At 32.1% G+C, this 18,517-nt stretch overlaps 1 protein-coding gene across 1 annotated transcript in view; it reads left to right on the top strand.

The window, feature by feature from the left end:
• The window catches only part of LOC126744511 (THO complex subunit 2), a 30,198-nt gene that overhangs the window by 6,084 nt on the left and 5,597 nt on the right, over nucleotides 1-18,517 (top strand). Inside the window, exons 9-23 of the mRNA XM_050451947.1 lie at nucleotides 8-168; nucleotides 223-424; nucleotides 2,128-2,448; nucleotides 2,498-2,635; nucleotides 2,692-2,809; nucleotides 3,009-3,356; nucleotides 6,843-7,131; nucleotides 7,184-7,479; nucleotides 9,682-9,848; nucleotides 9,899-10,092; nucleotides 10,149-10,315; nucleotides 10,369-10,438; nucleotides 10,503-10,587; nucleotides 12,957-13,119; nucleotides 13,181-13,361. Coding sequence (XP_050307904.1) covers nucleotides 8-168; nucleotides 223-424; nucleotides 2,128-2,448; nucleotides 2,498-2,635; nucleotides 2,692-2,809; nucleotides 3,009-3,356; nucleotides 6,843-7,131; nucleotides 7,184-7,479; nucleotides 9,682-9,848; nucleotides 9,899-10,092; nucleotides 10,149-10,315; nucleotides 10,369-10,438; nucleotides 10,503-10,587; nucleotides 12,957-13,119; nucleotides 13,181-13,361 — 2,900 coding nt within the window. The remainder of the gene's footprint in view (nucleotides 1-7; nucleotides 169-222; nucleotides 425-2,127; nucleotides 2,449-2,497; nucleotides 2,636-2,691; nucleotides 2,810-3,008; nucleotides 3,357-6,842; nucleotides 7,132-7,183; nucleotides 7,480-9,681; nucleotides 9,849-9,898; nucleotides 10,093-10,148; nucleotides 10,316-10,368; nucleotides 10,439-10,502; nucleotides 10,588-12,956; nucleotides 13,120-13,180; nucleotides 13,362-18,517) is intronic.

The following is an 18,517-nucleotide window of genomic DNA, read 5'->3' as shown; positions in this document are numbered from 1 at the left end:
TCATTAGGCACTGTTTGTTTGGTACGAGCATTAAAAGGAAACCTGTACCGAAACATCCAAACCCTCTCGCTCCACCCGTGGTACAGAAATTCGAAGATTTAAAAACCCACGTGATCCCGATGCTCCTTGCTTTGGGATCTTCTCTTCACTACGATCCTGTACTTTTAAGTGAGTTTTTTTTTCGGTTTTATTGTTTAAATATTACAAGTAATTTAATTGCAGGTAAGCTACTACGCCTCTTTAAAACGATTTTACAAAATACAGGCCTAGAGGCGCCATCTTTAAAATACGAATCTCCCATGCAATACGAGATATTATCGGTGCTCGATGTGGCTATTTTGCCATCGTTATCACACTTGGACTGTAATTGTTGCATATCCGAAGAAATTTGGAATTTACTGAAAATGTATCCTTATCAAATGAGGTAAGTTCCATTCAATTTGTTCATCATTTAGTTGGTCATTTAATGAGTTATTAGGAACTAACTTATATTAATTTATCGTATACAATTGTGTTGACACTTACATGTGCATAAACTCTTAAAATACATTCTCAAAATATATATATACATATATGAAAAAAAATCAATATTTATTAATCTACACACTACCGGTGAAACTGAATAACCATAGATACCAAAAAATAAGTTGTTGAGAAAATCCCATACGAATTTTCAATTAATCACACGCAAAATAATTAATTAACGTATTTCACTTAAAATTAAGTGACTAAAACAAATTTTCATTATTGCAAGAGAATTTTCCTTAAAAAAATGATTTTTCCATATGGATCAATGCGGTTTGGTTGGGTCGAGCGTCGCTTTGATGAGACCTGTATAGACAAAACTTTCAGGGTATGTTGGAGACATTTCAGGCTTCTTGTGTACCAAATTTCTGGTTTTTAGGTTAAGTAGTTTTTGAATTATTGGGACTTTTATAGAAAAAGTGTCTAAGGCACTCCTCTGCAAAATTAATGATTAATAACGTTTGCCTAATGATGTCCAGAAAAATGAACATTTCAGAATCGGTTATCGACATTCCAAGCGTTCTGTGCAGAAAATTTTCAATTTTTAGGTTAAATAGTTTTTAAGTTATTAGGACCAATAAAAATATAATAGGACAATTGCCTTGGAGCTCAGAACAACTCCTGTTGCTCAAATAATGTTTGATAACTTTTGACTGATGAGGTCCAAGAGGACGAAACTCTTGGGATGAGTTGCCAACATTCGAAGCTTCCCGTATATTCCATTTCTCACTTTTAGGTTAAATCGTTTTTGACTTATTGGGTCTTTCATTCAGGAATAGTGTCTTGTAGCTCTGATGTGCCTTTACGCGAATAATTTTTTATAATTTTTGACCGATGATGATGTCTAAAAGAATAAAAGTTTTAGGATCAGTTCATCAATAGTCCAAGCTTCCTATGCACAATATTTTAAATTTTTAGGTTAAATAATTTTTGAGTTATTGGGACTTTAATCGATTAAATGTCTTGGAGCTCAGATGCTCTTTTACACAATTAATGCCTAATACCTTTGCCTAATAAGAGGGACGATACTGTGAGGAAGAGTTGATCACTTTTTAAGATTCCTTTAATTTACCATTTTGTAGGTTAAGTAGGTTTTGAGTTATTGGGACTTCTATGTAGAATTTGAGCTCAGTTTTGTTCCCTTGCACAAATCTTCGATAACTTTTAACTCATGATGTCCAAAAGAATGAAACTTTTAGGATCAGTTATCAGCATTGTTTGCATGAAAACAATTTAATCGAGAAGGCTGTTCAGGTTTGCATTGGTACCTTTTATGATTTCTACCACGATAGTCGTAGAATGTGTCGTCTATTCGAATAATTTATTAATACAAAGTGTGATTTTTAATAAAAATTATTGAACGTCAGCTAAATTTAGAGATATTTCAACCTCTGAGGTAAATCAATACATTGGAATAGGATGGATATTGTTTGGAAAATATAAACTGCATTTGTTGTATTTTTACATTGCCAATTATTGTACCAATGAGCTTCTATAACGTCCATATCCAATTAAGTTATATATTTAATTTTTCTTCTTCTTATGTTACTTCTAGCCATAACTGTTTATGAATTAACTGCATAATCATAAATAATATTCTAGGTATGCTTTGTATGGTCGATGGAAAAACGACACCTACTCGGCCTACCCCGAACTAATGAAAAAACGTGCAGATTCAGAAAAACAAATCAAGAATATCATGAAGCGAGTGAGCAAAGAGAACGTTAAACCGGTAGGAAGACTTATAGGCAAACTCACCCATTGTGCCCCCGGTTTTTTATTCGATTACGTCCTGTTGCAAATTCAAGTCTATAATAATCTCATTAACCCAGTCGTGGACTCTATGAAATATTTGACCAGTTTATCGTACGATGTACTCGGTTATTGTCTTATCGAGAACTTGGCTAGTGCCGATAAGAAACGGTAACTTATTAATCCGAATTCTTTATTGATTAATCAACAAAAATTTTAGGGTGAAACATGATAGCACGTCAATTTCCACTTGGTTGCAGAGTTTATCGAGCTTTTGCGGTGCAATATTCAAAAAATACTCCATCGAACTGACCGGTTTATTGCAATACGTCGCTAACCAGCTGAAGGCCCAAAAAAGGTTCGAATTATTCAATCAGAAAAGTTTAATTTGCATTTAAAACGTTTTGGTTTTAGTTTGGATTTGTTGATCTTAAAAGAGGTCGTGCAAAAAATGGCCGGAGTAGAACCTAACGAAGATTCTACGATGGAGCAGTTGTACGCTATGTCCGGAGGAGAGTTGCTCAAAGGCGAGGTAAATGATACTTTCTTTTGCCGATTTATTGGAAATTGACATATAAAATTGGACTTTTTTTACGGGCTATAGCATGATTTTTAATGTTCTCTCTACATACTGTTGTAGATTGATATAAGTTTTATTGTCCTTGTCCCTAAGTTTCATAGGTAGTTATCGTTTACATTAGCATGCTAATAAGTAATTTAATAAATTTCAGGCGGGCTATTTTAGTCAAATAAGAAACACGAAAAAATCGTCGCAACGTCTCAAAGAAGCGATGGCCGAGGACGATTTGGCGGTGGCGTTATGCCTGTTAATGGCCCAACAGAACTACTGCGTCGTATTTAAGGAAACCCAGAAAAATCTTCACCTTAAATTGGTCGGGAAATTATCGGACCAGTGCCAGGACACTTTGGTGCAATTCGGCACCTTTTTAGGTTCAACCTTAACCGTTGAGGAATATATTAATAAGTTGCCCAGTATTCAAAGTATGCTGTTGGACTATCATATTCCTACGGAAGTGGCATTTTTTTTGGCCAGGCCTATGTTTAATCACGCCATCAATGTAAGTCTGTTAGTCTGTCTTTAATTAAACAAAAATGACAAAAAAGTGAAATTTGGTTTTGCTCAAAAACTGTTGAATTCTCAGATTTTTTTATTAATGCATAAAAGTTACTCTATTGAACGGGGCACGTATTAATCTTTGAATCAAGTCTCTATCTTTAATAGCAATGAAGTTATGAAGTTTTTTGGAAATCACTTGAAACCCAAAAAATGGCAAAAAGTGAAATTTAGATTTTTATCAAAAAATATTTATTTCTTAGATTTTTTTATTGATTTATAAAAGTTGCTTCATTCATTGGGACGCGTGTCAATCTTTGAATGAAGCCGCTATTTTTAATAGTAATGAAGTTGTAAAGTTTTTTGAAAATCCTCTGAAACCCAAAAAGTGGTAAAAAAGCGAAATTTTAATTTTTCTCAAAATCTATTGATTTCTCAGATTTTTTTATTAATGCATAAAAGTTACTTCATTGAACGGGGCACGTATCAATCTTTGAATCAAGTCTCTATCTTTAATAGCAATGAAGTTATGAAGTTTTTTAAAAATCACCTAAACCCCAAAAAATGCAAAAAAGTGAAATATCGATTTTTCTTAAAATCTATTGATTTCTCAGATTTTTTTATTAATGCATAAAAGTTACTACATTGAACGGGGCACGTATCAATCTTTGAGTCAAGTCTCTATCTTTAATAGCAACGAAGATATGAAGTTTTTTGAAAATCGCCTAAATCCCAAAAAATGCAAAAAAGTAAAATATCGATTTTTCTTAAAAACTATTGATTTCTCAATTTTTTTTGTTGATGCATAAAAGTTACTCCATTGACGGATACATGTATCAATCTTTGAATCAAGTCTCTATCTTTAATAGCGATGAAATTATGAAGTTTTTTGAAAATCACCTGAAACCGAAAAAATGGCGAAAAGTGAAATGTTGATTTTTATCAAAAACTATTTATTTCCCAGATTTTTTTATTGATTCATAAAAGTTGCTTCATTCAATGGGACGCGTGTCAATCTTTGAATGAAGCCGTTATTTTAATAGCAATGGAGTTTTTTTCAATATTCTCTGGAACTCAAAAAAATGGTCAAAAAGCGAAATTTTAATTTTTCTCAAAATCTATTGATTTCTCAGATTTTTTTATTAATGCATAAATGCTTCTCCATTAACGGAGACATGTATCAATCAAGTCTCTATCTTTAATAGCAATGAAATTATGAAGTTTTTTGAAAATCACCTGAAACTCAAAGAATGGCAAAAAGTGAAATTTTGATTTTTATCAAAAACTATTTATTTCCCAGATTTTTTTATTGATTCATAAAAGTTGCTTCATTCATTGGGACGCGTGTCAATTTTTGAACAAAATCTCTATCTTTAATAGCAATGAAGTTATGAAGTTCTTTGAAAATCACCTAAACCCCCAAAAATGCAAAAATTGAAATATCGATTTTTCTTAAAAGCTATTGATTTCTCAAATTTTTTTGTTGATGCATAAAAGTTACTCCAGTGAACGGGGTACATGTCAATCTTTGAATAAAAACTATCTCTATTTCTAATAGCAATGAAATTATGAAGTTTTTTGGAAATCACCTGAAACCCAAGAAAAAATGGCAAAAAACTGAAATTTGGATTTTTCTCAAAACCTATTGATTTAAAAATCATTCTTTAACCAAAGATAGCAAATTCCGCTTGATTTGTCTTCATTTGGAAAACACAAAATAGTGGTTTCTTTGGTGGATTTCTTTTTATATTTCTTTTCATAGGACCAAATAATTCCTTTTTTTTCTTCTTTATTCAGCTCAGTTAGGACTGCTTTACTGTTTCCTTTACTTTAAGAACATTAAGTTCAAATGAAGGTAATTTTATTTAAAAGTTATGGAAGTTTTGTGGAATTAAAAAAAAATTATTACTTCTTCAAAAATCGTTTGTTTCTGAACACTGGTAATATCCTGAAATAGAGGTTTAATGAAATCGTTCAGAGAGTCTGTATACAAACTTTCAAAATTTTATTTTTATTATATTTTGAATTATGAGAGTTTTTGTGAAATTCAAAAAAAAATACTGTGTGTGTTTAATGTGACTTGAAACCATGTTGAAGCGTTTGTAGCCCGGAAATTTTTAATGTCTGATGGAGCAAAATAGGTGTAACCGACTTTTTTAATTAAAAAATAATACATTGAGACTGAGACTTTGTGTTTAGGTCTTTTTGAGAAAATGGACGACTTCTTTCAATTTAATTTTTCCATTTTTAATATTTCTAGACAGTCGAACTGGCGCAGATCAAAGGTTTTGGTTTGGAAAAATAGTTTATTTCTCGGATACATTTCGTCTATTTTTTTAATAATTTTTTAAGAATCATTTTTATATGCTCCAATTTTTTTAAATGAATTATCACCCTCTATGTTAACACGCTGCTTTCTGTTCGATAGATAACTATTTAATAAATGGAATATTTTACCCTGTAAACGGTAGCATTTTAGAAGTGTGTTGTGGCAAACAGTTTCACAAACACAGACATGTTAAAAATTTAATTACATCCTGTATGGATCTTCCCTCTCTAAATCTAAATTAAATCAGAAAGGATTTTATGTTTCATTCAAAAAAATAACAATTATTTTTTAGATTATTTGCTTGTCGCCATTCTTATATAATACATCTATTTTTAAGGTATTCTGTGTAAATGCCATGTCTTCACTCTAAAACCCTTTTAAGGAAATTATAGTAATTTTGCTTGAAATTTTATTACAAAATTGCCTCTAACTGACATGTAATTATTGAGAAACAAATTATCTTTCTTTTCCCAAAACCCTGTTAAGAATATCCCTACGATTTCCTGAAAATACTTGCTAAAAAAAACGAACAATTCCCAAGAAAATCGGCCTACCGATCAGGCCAATTTAACAAGCGAAATCATTAACCCATGCATACGTTTTTACTCTCAAATCCATCATCAGGAAATCCTCTATAATAATACACAACATTTAAGAAGGTATTTTAATTGGTACAAAAATATCCGCCCTTGGACCTTGGTGAGCAAAAATGTCTCTAACTCCGAAAGTTCTTGGGGTACAAGAAACGTTCTTCTATTAAAATTATTACATAAAAAATGCTTTCTTGTACTATAATTCCTTTAGGAATATTTCAATTATTTCCTAGAAATATTGTTAAAAACAGTGAGAAGATGCTAAAAAGATTGAAAGACAAAAAAAATGCTGTAACTGCCTTAAATACTGAAATCATTAATCTAGACATATGCATTTACTCTCAAATCCATCCTCAGGAACATGTTCATATGCATGTAATTAAGGGCAAATTATCCAACCACATTTCGACTACTTTTAAATGCATTGTACCATGCCACACACTTGTTTTTGATAAAGTCTTACTTAGTACTTTCTTGACTGAATGTACTTCTAAAAACTTTTCTTCTAAAATCCAACTTTTAAGATTTTAAGGACAATTGAATTTTAACTGCATGTTTTTTTTTGTAGCAAAAATACGATCAATTACGTAAAGCGGATGCCAACTACAAAAAAATGTCGAACTCAGTGAAAAACCAGAAGTACCAAGAAGCGGTTCAGGAAGTGATGCAGCCGGTACACGCCTCCCTTTTACCGCTACATTCTCCGAAAATCTTCGAAGACATAACTCCGCAATTTTTGGCGACTTTTTGGTCGTTGACCATGTACGATTTATGCGTACCGGAAGACATTTACGTGCAAGTTATCAATAAGGCGAAGCAGCAGTCTGTAATAGCTGCCGAAAACGTCGGGGCTAAAGGTAAAGTGATAAATTATGTTGTAGTGGAAAATTTATTTTATTGTTAAATCAGGCAAGAAGGAACAGGAGCGCTACCTTTCGTTGATTGAAAAACTCACTGACGAGAAGAAGAAACAGTCGGAGCACGTGGATAAAGTACTTTATCGTTTGAAGCAAGAGAAAGACAGTTGGTTCCTTAGTAAAACCGGAAGATCCGCCAAAACTGAGTCCATAACCCGGTTTTTGCAGCTCTGCTTGTTTCCCAGGTGCACTTTCACTCAGATCGACGCGATTTATTGTGCGAAGTTCGTCCATACCATACATATACTAAAAACGCCCAATTTTTCCACTTTACTTTGTTACGATCGGGTAAGTGTAACTTTGAATTTGTGCTTTATTGCTGGTAATAAATGTATTGGGGGTCTCTCTTATGCGTTACTAATTAAATATAATAATCATTTGTATGGAAATTATTGCTTTGTACTTACACCAATGAGAGTAACTTAAGTTAATTTTTACCTACAATATAACCTGGATCATTGTATTGAAATTGAAGCTATTTATGCTGACCTTAGTAAGGCGTTTGATAAAGTAGGAAACTTTTATTAAACGGTTTTTAAGATTCACCAAATATGATGTTTTTGAAACGCATAATGATTCATCAAGTTTTTTTTTGTTAAGGATTATATTTAAGTATAACTTAAAACCTACTTAAGATATTTTCATAATTTCTTCACAGCAATAAAACGGGGAGGATTCATCCTGAGGATGAATTTGAGGAAAACGTCGTTTTTGGTTAAAAATTTGGGTAGTTAAAGCAGTTTTGGTTGAGGCGTAATTTTCTTGGCAAGTTTCTCTCGAAATAATCTTAATAATGGGAATATTCTTAAAAGAATTTGAGCCAAAAAAGCACATTTCTTACTCGGTAATTTCATATACGAACGTTCTTTGTACCTTAACAACTCACTGAGTAAGAGCCAATTTTATTCACCAGAATCCAAGACCCACCAAATTTGAGGTTTTTGAAGCTTATAATGATTCATCAAGATTTTTTTCATTAACAAACATATTCGAGTATATTTTTTGAACCACTTAAGATATATTCATAATTTCTTCACAGCAGTAAAGCGGAGTTCCTGCGGATGGATTTGAGGGTAAAAACGTCGTTCTTTGTTAAAAATTTGGGTAGGTAGGGCAGTTTTGGTTGGAGCATAATTTATTTGGCAAATTTTTCTCGAAATATTCTTACAAAATAATGAAAATATTCTTACAAGAATTTAAGCTCAAGAAAGAACATTTCTTACCCAGTACATTTATATATCAACGTTTTTTGTACCTCAAAAATTCACTAAGTTAGAGCCAATTTTGTCCATCAGGGTCCAAGACCCGCCAAATTTGAGGTTGAACCACTTAAGATATTTTCATAATTTCTTCACAACAAGAAAACGGGGATGCTGAGGATGGATTTGAGAGTCAAAACATCATTCTGGGTTAAAGATTTTGGTAGTTAGGGCGGTTTTGGTTAGGGCATAATTTTCTTAGCAAATTTTTACTATTTTATAAATATTCTCATGAAATAATGGAAAAATTCTCAATAGCTTTTTTGCCAAGGAAAGAACGTTTCTTACCCAGTAATTTTATATATGAACGTTTCATGTACCTCAACAACTTACTGAGTTAGAGCCAATTTTGTCTACCAGGGTCCAAAACACTCCAAATTTAAGGTGGTTGAAACTTATAATGAACCATCCAGATTTTATTCACTAACGAATGTATTTGGGCATAACTTATGAACAACTTAAAATATTTTCGTAATTTTTTCACAGCAATAAAGCAAAGCTCCTCTGAGGATGGATTTGAGGTTAAAAACATTATTGTGGGTTGAAATATTTTGGTAGCTAGGGCAGTTTTGGTTGGGGCATGATTTTCTTAGCAAATTTTTACTATTTCTGGGAATATTCTCATGAAATGATGGGACTATTTTCAAAAGAGTCTGAGACAACGAAAGAACATTTCTCAACCCTCCAGTAATTTCATATATGAACGTTTGTTGTATCTCAATAACTCACTTAGTTAGAGCCAGTTTTGTCCACCGAATTTAAGGTTTTTGACACACATAATAAGCCATCAAGATTTTTTTTCATTAACGAACATATTTGAGCATAACTTCTAAACCGTTTAAGATATTTTCATAATTTCTTTACAGCAATAAAGCGGTGCTCCTGAGGATTGATTCGAAGGCAAAAACGTCGTTTTGGGTTAAATATTTGCGTAGTTAGGGCAGTTTTGGTTGTAGCATCATTCTCTTAGCAAATTTTTACTATTTCTGGGAATATTCTTAATAGAATTTAATTCAAAGAAAACCCTTCAAATTTAAGGTTTTTGAAACATATTTCTGGGAATATTCGCACAAAGTAATTGAAATATTCTTAAAGGGATTCAGGTACGTCAAAAATATATTAAGTTAAAGGCAATTTTGTCAATAAAGGTCCACGAACATGAATTTTGCGTTACCTCTTAAACAACTCTAACTCAAACATACTTAAGTAAATTAACCGATCTAATTTCCAGATTTTTTGCGACGTTACTTACTCAATAATATCATGCACTGAAAACGAAGCGTTACGCTACGGACGTTTCCTTTACGCCATGCTGGAAACCGTTATGAAATGGCACAAGTCCAAAGACGTTTTCGAGAAGGAATGCACAAATTTCCCCGGATTTATGACCAAATTCAGGTATTTCATTGCAATTTACGTGAATACAGGCACTTAAAAATCAATTTTAGGGTGAGTAATCATACCGCGGACAGTTTGGACAACGTGGGCTACGAAAACTACCGGCACGTGTGCCATAAGTGGCATTACAAACTGGCAAAAGCTGTAGTGACCTGCTTGGAATCCAAAGATTACGTACAAATCAGGAACTCTCTTATAATTTTGATTAAAATCATACCGTTCTTCCCCGTATTGATAAAATTAGGTAAGTGTGTCTGGGTTAAATGAATTCGTTTACTAAATGTTCCTTTTTGATTTCAGCTCAGTTTCTCGAAAAACGAATTGAAAAAGTGCGCGAAGAAGAGAAAAACAAGCGGCAAGACCTGTTTACTTTGTCGAGCAGTTATTTGGGTCAACTGAAGCAGAGACTGAACGCCGGTCAAATGATGAAGGAAGGAGATTTTCATATACCCGTGGAAAAGGATAAGGTACATTTCTATTTTTCTTTATTAAACTTGCCTGAATTGCCTTGTTATTTTAGCCGAAAACTAACGTGGATTCAGATCAGGCGGCGAACAAGGATGTTGGCAAACAAAACGGAGATACCAAAGGTATTATTTGATTGTTCGTTTATATGATAGGAGCATAGGATGCATTAAACTGGATATTTTGTAGTTTCCAAAGATGATAAGAGAATGGGCCGAAACTCAGAGGAGAATACGAAATCGTCTAAATCGAGTAGCGGCAACATCGAATATATGTAAGTTAAATTATTCAATCTATTAATGAATTACTCGTTAACTCCATAACGGTTGAATTTACAAGGATAGTTGTAGAGGCCTTTTTGGTAGAGTGATTCAACAGCTTTCATATGAAATGAAAATGAATAAAAATGATTCAGAAGTTATTAAATTATTGGGATTTTTGTGAAGCCCTTGATAATGTCAAGATTTTTTTAATCCATTAAAAATTGCTTTATAACTCCAAAGTGGTTGGATTTAGAAGGAAACTTGTAAAGACGTTTTTCGTAAAGGAACTCATAGGCTTTTGTATGACACTGAAATCATTAAAATCGTTTGATGAGTTTTCAAAATGTTCAGATTTTTGTAAAGCCTTTGACCGGAACAAGATTTTTTTCACTTTATTTTAACAACTACTGAATAACTCCAAAATGGCTGTATTTACCAGGAAACTTCTAAGGATCTTTTTTGTAAACAAACTCATCAGCTCCCATATTAAAGTTAAATAAATAAAATCGATTGATTAGTTTTCGAAATAATTAGATTTTAGTAAAGCCCTTGACAATATTAAGATTTTTTCTCTTTATTCAAAAACTACCTAATAACTCCAAAATGGCTGAATTTACAAGGAAACTTTTTGGTACAGAAACTCATCAGCTTTCATATGAAGCTAAAATCAATTAAATCGTTTGATTAGTTATTCGAGTATGTTTGAATGGAGTTATTTTGATTTTTTTGGGAAATCTGCTAATAAGAATAACAATCTAATTTTACCATTGAATTAATAGGAAAAAGTTAGTCGAAAACAAGTAGGTACCATATGGATGGGTTTATTTTGATTTTTACTTAAATCTTGATTTTTTGGGAAATTGGATGCCCGGAATTTAAATCCAATTTTACCATTGAATTAATTGGAAAAAATTTACCGTAAATAAGTACCATATCGAAGGGTTTATTTTGACTATAACCTGTTTGCTGTCTTTCAGAATGTAGATTTTAGAAACTCTCGATCAGGTTTGATGATGCCTTTAGGGGCGAAACGCGTGTTACCAATCAATCGTTAATCGTAATTTAAGTTCGAGACTATGACCACCCTTGTAGCTTTTTATAATCAATAAAATCGATACAGGAGTTTTCAAAATATTTAGATTCTTGTGAAGCTTTTGACAATATCAAGATTTTTTCACTTTTTTTGAGAAACTACTTAGTAAATCCAAAATGGTTGAACATACAAGGGAACTTGTAAAATACGTTTTTGGTATAGTAACTCACATGTTTTCATTTAATATTTAATAATTTATTCAGCAGATAATACATTCATACATTATAAAATAACAACTACTGAACTGCTAAAAGTATCGAATGCACAATGGTATTTTAAAATTACGTGTGTGAGGTTCCTATTTATCCAAATTAATTAATTTAAAAAATAAAACAATTCAAAAATTAACAATAAAATGAATTTAGGGGAAAAAATCAGAAACCATCATCATACTAACCAAGTGACGTTATTATCCAATATCCAGTTGTGGATTTTACGTTTCATTTTGTTATAGGGTTTATTTTTGAGTTCTACAAGAAGTTGATTATAGGTTTTGGCTGTGGTATATGTTAAACTTCTTTGACATTTAGCCTTTGAGGTCTTTGGGATAGTTTTATTTAAAGCTTGTATAGGGTTCTGATTATGAGTTGAATAGAAGTCCATATTTTGTAGGAGAATGTGTATATAAAGATTACAAAATGTATGTAGGTGACTTAGGTAAATGTATTATGCATTTCGGCTGTGTAAACAGCCATCATCAGATACAGAACATTACAAAAAACATATACGTTCACCAAATAAAACAAAAATTACCCGTTATCGGGAATAAAAACAACAAGTTGTTTTAGAGAATTGTTTGAGATAAAGACTTCCCTATTTTGTAATCTGATGATTATGACATATAAAATGCAAGTACTGCGGATTTTCACACAGGAGCCACACACAACAGCTTTCAAGTAAATTTGATTTACTTGCAACAGTTTACTTTCCCTAAATAAAATATCCGAGGAATATAATTTTGGTTTTATTAAACATTACCTTCAGAAGATATTTCTGGGTAATCACACGAGGTGGCAGGATGGTTTTACTCGTGCCGCCCCATGCTATCATATAAAACTAAAATTAATAAAATCGTTGCATGCATTTTCAATATATTGAGAGATTTTTTGTGAAGCCTTCGACTAAATCAAGCTTTCTTTACTACTCAATAACTCCCAAAAGTTTCAATTTACTTAAGGACCTTTTTGATAAATAAACTCATTAGGTTTCATATGAAACTAAAATCAATAGAATCTTCACATGGGTTTTCAAAATATTTAGATTCAAGATCTCTTTCTTCTTATTCAGAAACCTGGACAAAGACGAAAAACCACCCAACAGAGATGAAACGAAAGAGAAAATGAGCCGACGAGAAGAGAAACGCATAATAAGCGAACTAGAAAAGGAGATCAAAAAAGAGAAAGAACGGGAGGCTAGCGAAGATAGAAACAGGCGAAGTGCCGAAGCCAAAGTAACCTTAAAAAAGCTTTTTAATTTCGGTTAAACGTTTTAACTGTTTATTGGTATTTCAGGAGGAAAGGTTCATAGTGGAACTAAAAAGTCCAAAAGACGAGCGATATTCATCAGCGGAGAGACAGTCGAGTCGCTTCTACGAGGAGCGAGGTGCGCACCATCACAAAGGCGCAGATCGAGATAGTGGCGGGTCTTCGGTCACTTTGGCGAAGTACGAGCAAGACCCTGAGCCAGATAGAGGTAAATTAATCGATACATTTTGCACATTCACCCATAGAGAACGTTCCAGAATCGTTAAATATTTGGGAATTGTGAAATTTAGTAAATGCTACTCTTTGTTTTAATAATAAAAATCATGTGTCGATGTGCCATAGGGGATGTTACGATATGCATAAGTAATATAATGAATATCCCCTTTTTTTAAGTAGAAAATTCATTAAATCTCAAATAATTGGATTATTATTGCTAATTTTACATTTTACAAATATAATGCAGGATTTTTTCTCATAATATTTACATGTCCAAGAAATGAAAAGAACAAAATCAATATATTATAATTTAACTACGTACTTATACAACCTAACTAGTTACAGACCAAGTGGTTTTTATATACATATGTTAATATGTACTATAAATAGAGTAATTAGAAGAAGTTTTGATGTTATACCAAATTTTGTTTTATACAATTTATTTAATATTTATATTGATTTGTTTGCGATTCTGGATCTATTTTAGTATGACGTCTACTTCTAGTAAAGATTTTCCCAGGACACAGTTAAATCTGGTAACTTATCAAGTCTTGTTTATTTTTCCTGGGAATATTAAAATAACTATTTGTATTTTGTATTAATACTTTCTGATTTCATTTTAAAGGAAATAATTTTTAATAACATTCTGCACACAAAAGTAAAATCGTCATCAAAAATGTTCTCAATTGGCGTTACGAGGCCCAGATTTATTACTATACGAAATTCGATAGAGCTCGGTTTTTATTTGCCGCACTGATAAACAGAAAAATATTAAGGTTTAAACTTTTTAACTAATTTTTTTTACATTTTAACGCTTATAATTATAATTTAATAATCAATATTACTAAAGCATTATTGCATTGTTTCCTTTAAGCCAGTGCCTTTACTTTAAGAATACAGATAAAAAAAAACAAGTTAAGATCTTGCTTAAAAAGGCAACAAAAAAATCATTATTTGGTTGTGAAGTTTTTCCACAGGGTGAAAAATTCAATTTTATTGACCGCTGTACAATAACAAGTCCGTTTGAACTTTTGTAGGTTCGATATGAAAAAATGATGACAATAAAACGACCTAAAATTCGGTAAAATCGATAAAAATGATCAAAATCGATGCAATACTAAAAAGTCATTAAAATCCGGTTTTTTAATTTTTTTATTAGTGAAATTTTAGTGTATATCTCTTTTATTCATCAAAGCGAGTTTTCCGTTATATATTGAAATCTTGTTATGGTCTAGTTTATTTAGTAGGTTTCACTTAATATATAAATCATGATTAAATTAAAAATGTAGATTAATTTCTGGTAGATAATATATTTATTAAACTCTTAATAATATGATAATTTCATTGGTGATTGTCCATCGGAAATAAGAACTGAACTAGAGATGCAGCGTTGTGCCTTGTGATTTTTCTGCTAAATATGCTTGTGTGCCTGTCCTTTGTTGGATACTTCTTATTGATTTACTGGGAATGCAATAAAACAACTGGCACTCTACAACTCTATTTTACTTATATCACTCTGAAAAATACTCAGACGCACACGCGTTATTTGATTACAACCGTCATTACATAAGTACGAAATTGCATGTACACCATAGCAGTCCTAAGGTATTGCAGAGATCTGGTTATTACAGAATAGTACCTTACTATGATGAACATATAGATGGAACTAATAATTCTATACTTCCCCGCAATTCTGTATACTATTGAAAATAATTACAAACTAATTAATTTCATACAGACAGTAAATCCCAATTTCATCCATCAATGACATTCAAGTTTTCTCTAATTTTTTGTTTCCATTGTTAATTCCATTTTTATACAAGATTGGTTTTCTTTAAAATACCGACGTAGGAAAAATATTAGTTCCTGAACACATTTGACCAAAAAATAAGCATTTACAGACACAGATAGAGCTAACTACTGTGAATCAGCTCTAGACCATGCACATTTTGTTTTTTAGTTGTTCATTGAATTAAATCATTAAGTTTAATTAAGAAACCTGATACCTCTTATTAATGTCATTTGCAAAGTCCTAGTAAATATATCCAATCAGATTAGACTCTTGTGCATTGCTTATTATTTAGTATTAGTTACATATCTAAGAGTATTAAAATTTTCCAGTGTTCAAACGTATAACAATTTTAAAATTGACTAAAATAACTAATTGCAAATGTTGTTTCAAGAAAACGAAGCAGCACAAAAATAGCAGAACAAGCTTTAAAATCGACAGCAGGTCTTTTTGATATTGAATCTTTGTAGTTGTAGAAGAATTTGTTGGATATCAATTTAAGACAACAGAATAATATGTAGATGCACGATAAAGCATTGGTTTAAAAACCATCCACCTTTTTTCGAAAGGAATAGAATAATATCGATCAACAGTGGAGTTGTTGCTGATATTAGAATAAACTAGCAGAGTAAAAACCGGCTCGAATTCTCGCGTTTTTTTTTTCGAGGTATAACCAGATAAGTCCTATACTAAATTATTGGGAATATTACTGGGCATCTGAAACCGAGTTCTACGACATCGCTAGGGTGTCCCGAGTTATCGATTTTTGAATTCGAAGCTCAAATCGCAAGTGATCGCGCGCCAACTGAAAAGGGATTTATTCCACTCACCGCGGGGTGTAGTCACAGACAATTTCTTCTTTTTACTAACTGTACTTTATTGTACTGTACTTAATTTAACTGCACTTTTTACTACTGTAACAGTCTGTTCAGTTTACTGTAGTACGTTTCTGTCTGACGTGCCGGTTAGTGATTTCGATGTAATACGATTTTAATTAGGATTTGGATTAAATAAAAGGCAGAAAATAGGGTTGACAAGGGAAACAAATTCTAAGAAAATGAAAAAAAAATAGTCGGAGTGGCGTTCTGAGGATAAATCGAAATGAGGGTAGTTCTTATGAAAGGTTTGCTCCCATGCCCGTGCTGCATGTAAAACTTTTCTTCATAAATAAAAGGCACTCGTTACATTAGTTTTTTACTTTCCAAAATTTAGTACATTTCCGATTCCGAATCAGATATTTCATTTTCAAAATTCATTTTATTGCTGCACGATTTGCATTTGCATTGGCAGCAACATTTCAAGCCATGTGTTACACAAACACATCGGGTGGTGCAGCCTCTGTCGGAACAGCAAATTGATAGAGCACTTCGAAGATTTTCCGGTACAGGTTCTTTCGTGGTTAATATAGGAGTCCAATATTTGGGGTACTCGTATAGGTTTTTCTACAGGCAACATGCAATTTAAATTTAATCCTACCATCCAAAATCTCCTTTTTCATTTCCAATAATTTTTTCCCACAAGTGTCCTTTCTTTTTTCTGCTGCCTGAAGTATTGTCTCCAGGCCTATTCACTATATACTATATGCGCACATTAATCGTCTTTGATTCTTATTTTTAATATTATTTTCGTAAAACAACGCAAGAAGTCATAAAAACAACTAACATGAAAGGTAACTAATGAAAACTAAAAAAGCACATTTATATTTTTTCGACTCGCCACTAATCTCAACGAAACGGAGTGCGCAGGATTGCCGGGATGCCGCGCCGGTTTATTTGTATACTAGACGCATTTAAAAATATTGTGCATGCCAATTTTTCGAATTTTGGGGTATCAACTGTTCAAATAAATAGGTGTTTCAAATTAAAAATTTCAATATAATAAATACCTAGTAAAGCGTACTTGCAGTGCGCGCGGTTAGTAGAAAGTTGCCGCAGGACAACCTCGAAAGTGTTCCTGCGATTGGAACCCCGAATTGAAAAATCGATAACTCAAGATCTATTAGAGATAAATGGTTGCAGTTTTTTTTTAAACTTTTTTAATGTGTCTGCTATATTTTCTTCACAGACTGTATGGTAAAATTCCTTCAAATAAAAAAGTTTTTCGATTGCTGAAAAGAGTCTCTCAATAAACGGTGATCAGCACATTTTTTAAATTTTTTGATAAACAAAAAAAAACACTATTTCTATTGCAATATGTGCGCAAAGAGATGCGTTTCAAAATTTAAAAAAAATCATTTTAGTAGGTAGAGCGGTTTTTGAGATAGAGCGAGTTATGTGTCAAAAAGTTGAGTTTCAAATTTACCGCGATTTTTGAGGTTTTTTAAATATGAAAAAAAAAATTAGGTCACCCTAGCGATGTCGTAAAACTCGATTTCAGATGCCAATAAACATGCCTAATAAGATAGTATAGATTTGATCTGGTTATAGCTTCAAAAAAAAATCGATAAATGAGCGTATTTCTATTGCAATATGTGCGCAAAGAGATGCGTTTCAAAATTTAAAAAAAATCATTTTAGTAGGTAGAGCGGTTTTTGAGATAGAGCGAGTTATGTGTCAAAAAGTTGAGTTTCAAAATTACCGCGATTTTTGAGGTTTTTTAAATATGAAAAAAAAATTAGGTCACCCTAGCGATGTCGTAAAACTCGATTTCAGATGCCAATAAACATGCCTAATAAGATAGTATAGATTTGATCTGGTTATACCTTCAAAAAAAATCGATAAATAAGCGTCTTTCGACCGCATTTTACTGCACTAAACTGGCACAATACAGCTACTATAGGTTTAACAATTATGTGCGATAAAATTGGAAGTTGTTACGAAGATGTTAAATTTGAAAAAAATGAGCGTATTGTTCCCTTGGCAATGATGAAGTCTTCTACAAAAGTTCGACCTTTTTTTTCTACACAGAAGCCGACGATTGATTTTATTGCTAACTGTAGAGCAGCAGATGTAATTGACTGTAGACTTCTTTTAGGTAATTCCACGTGAAACTTCAGTTGAGGATTCATGTCGAAGTTATATCGTTTTTGTGAACAATTGTAACAAAATGTACTAAGAGGCTTTGCCGAGGAATCATTCAGTTGACATTATTTTTAAAGAAATCACAGTTTTTAGGTATTTCTAGGGTAAATTTTCCAGCTAAGTTACCAATAAAAGAAGATTGAGCAACATTCTGAACAATTTGTTTGATAGTGTGGTAATGATCAAAAAGTGCATGAAAAAAATTAAATTGTAATCTTTGACACTTATATAAATAAAGTATTCCATTGATTAAGCAAAAATTGACCTATTGTACTGTGCTTAACTATTATTTGATTTTTCTCTCAAAAATACACTTATATATTTTTCCCTTAAATTTAG

The sequence above is a fragment of the Anthonomus grandis genome, chromosome 14, assembly GCF_022605725.1.
Source record: "Anthonomus grandis grandis chromosome 14, icAntGran1.3, whole genome shotgun sequence".
NCBI classification, from domain to species: Eukaryota; Metazoa; Arthropoda; class Insecta; order Coleoptera; family Curculionidae; genus Anthonomus; species Anthonomus grandis.
This window is presented reverse-complemented; position numbering and strand designations above follow the sequence as displayed.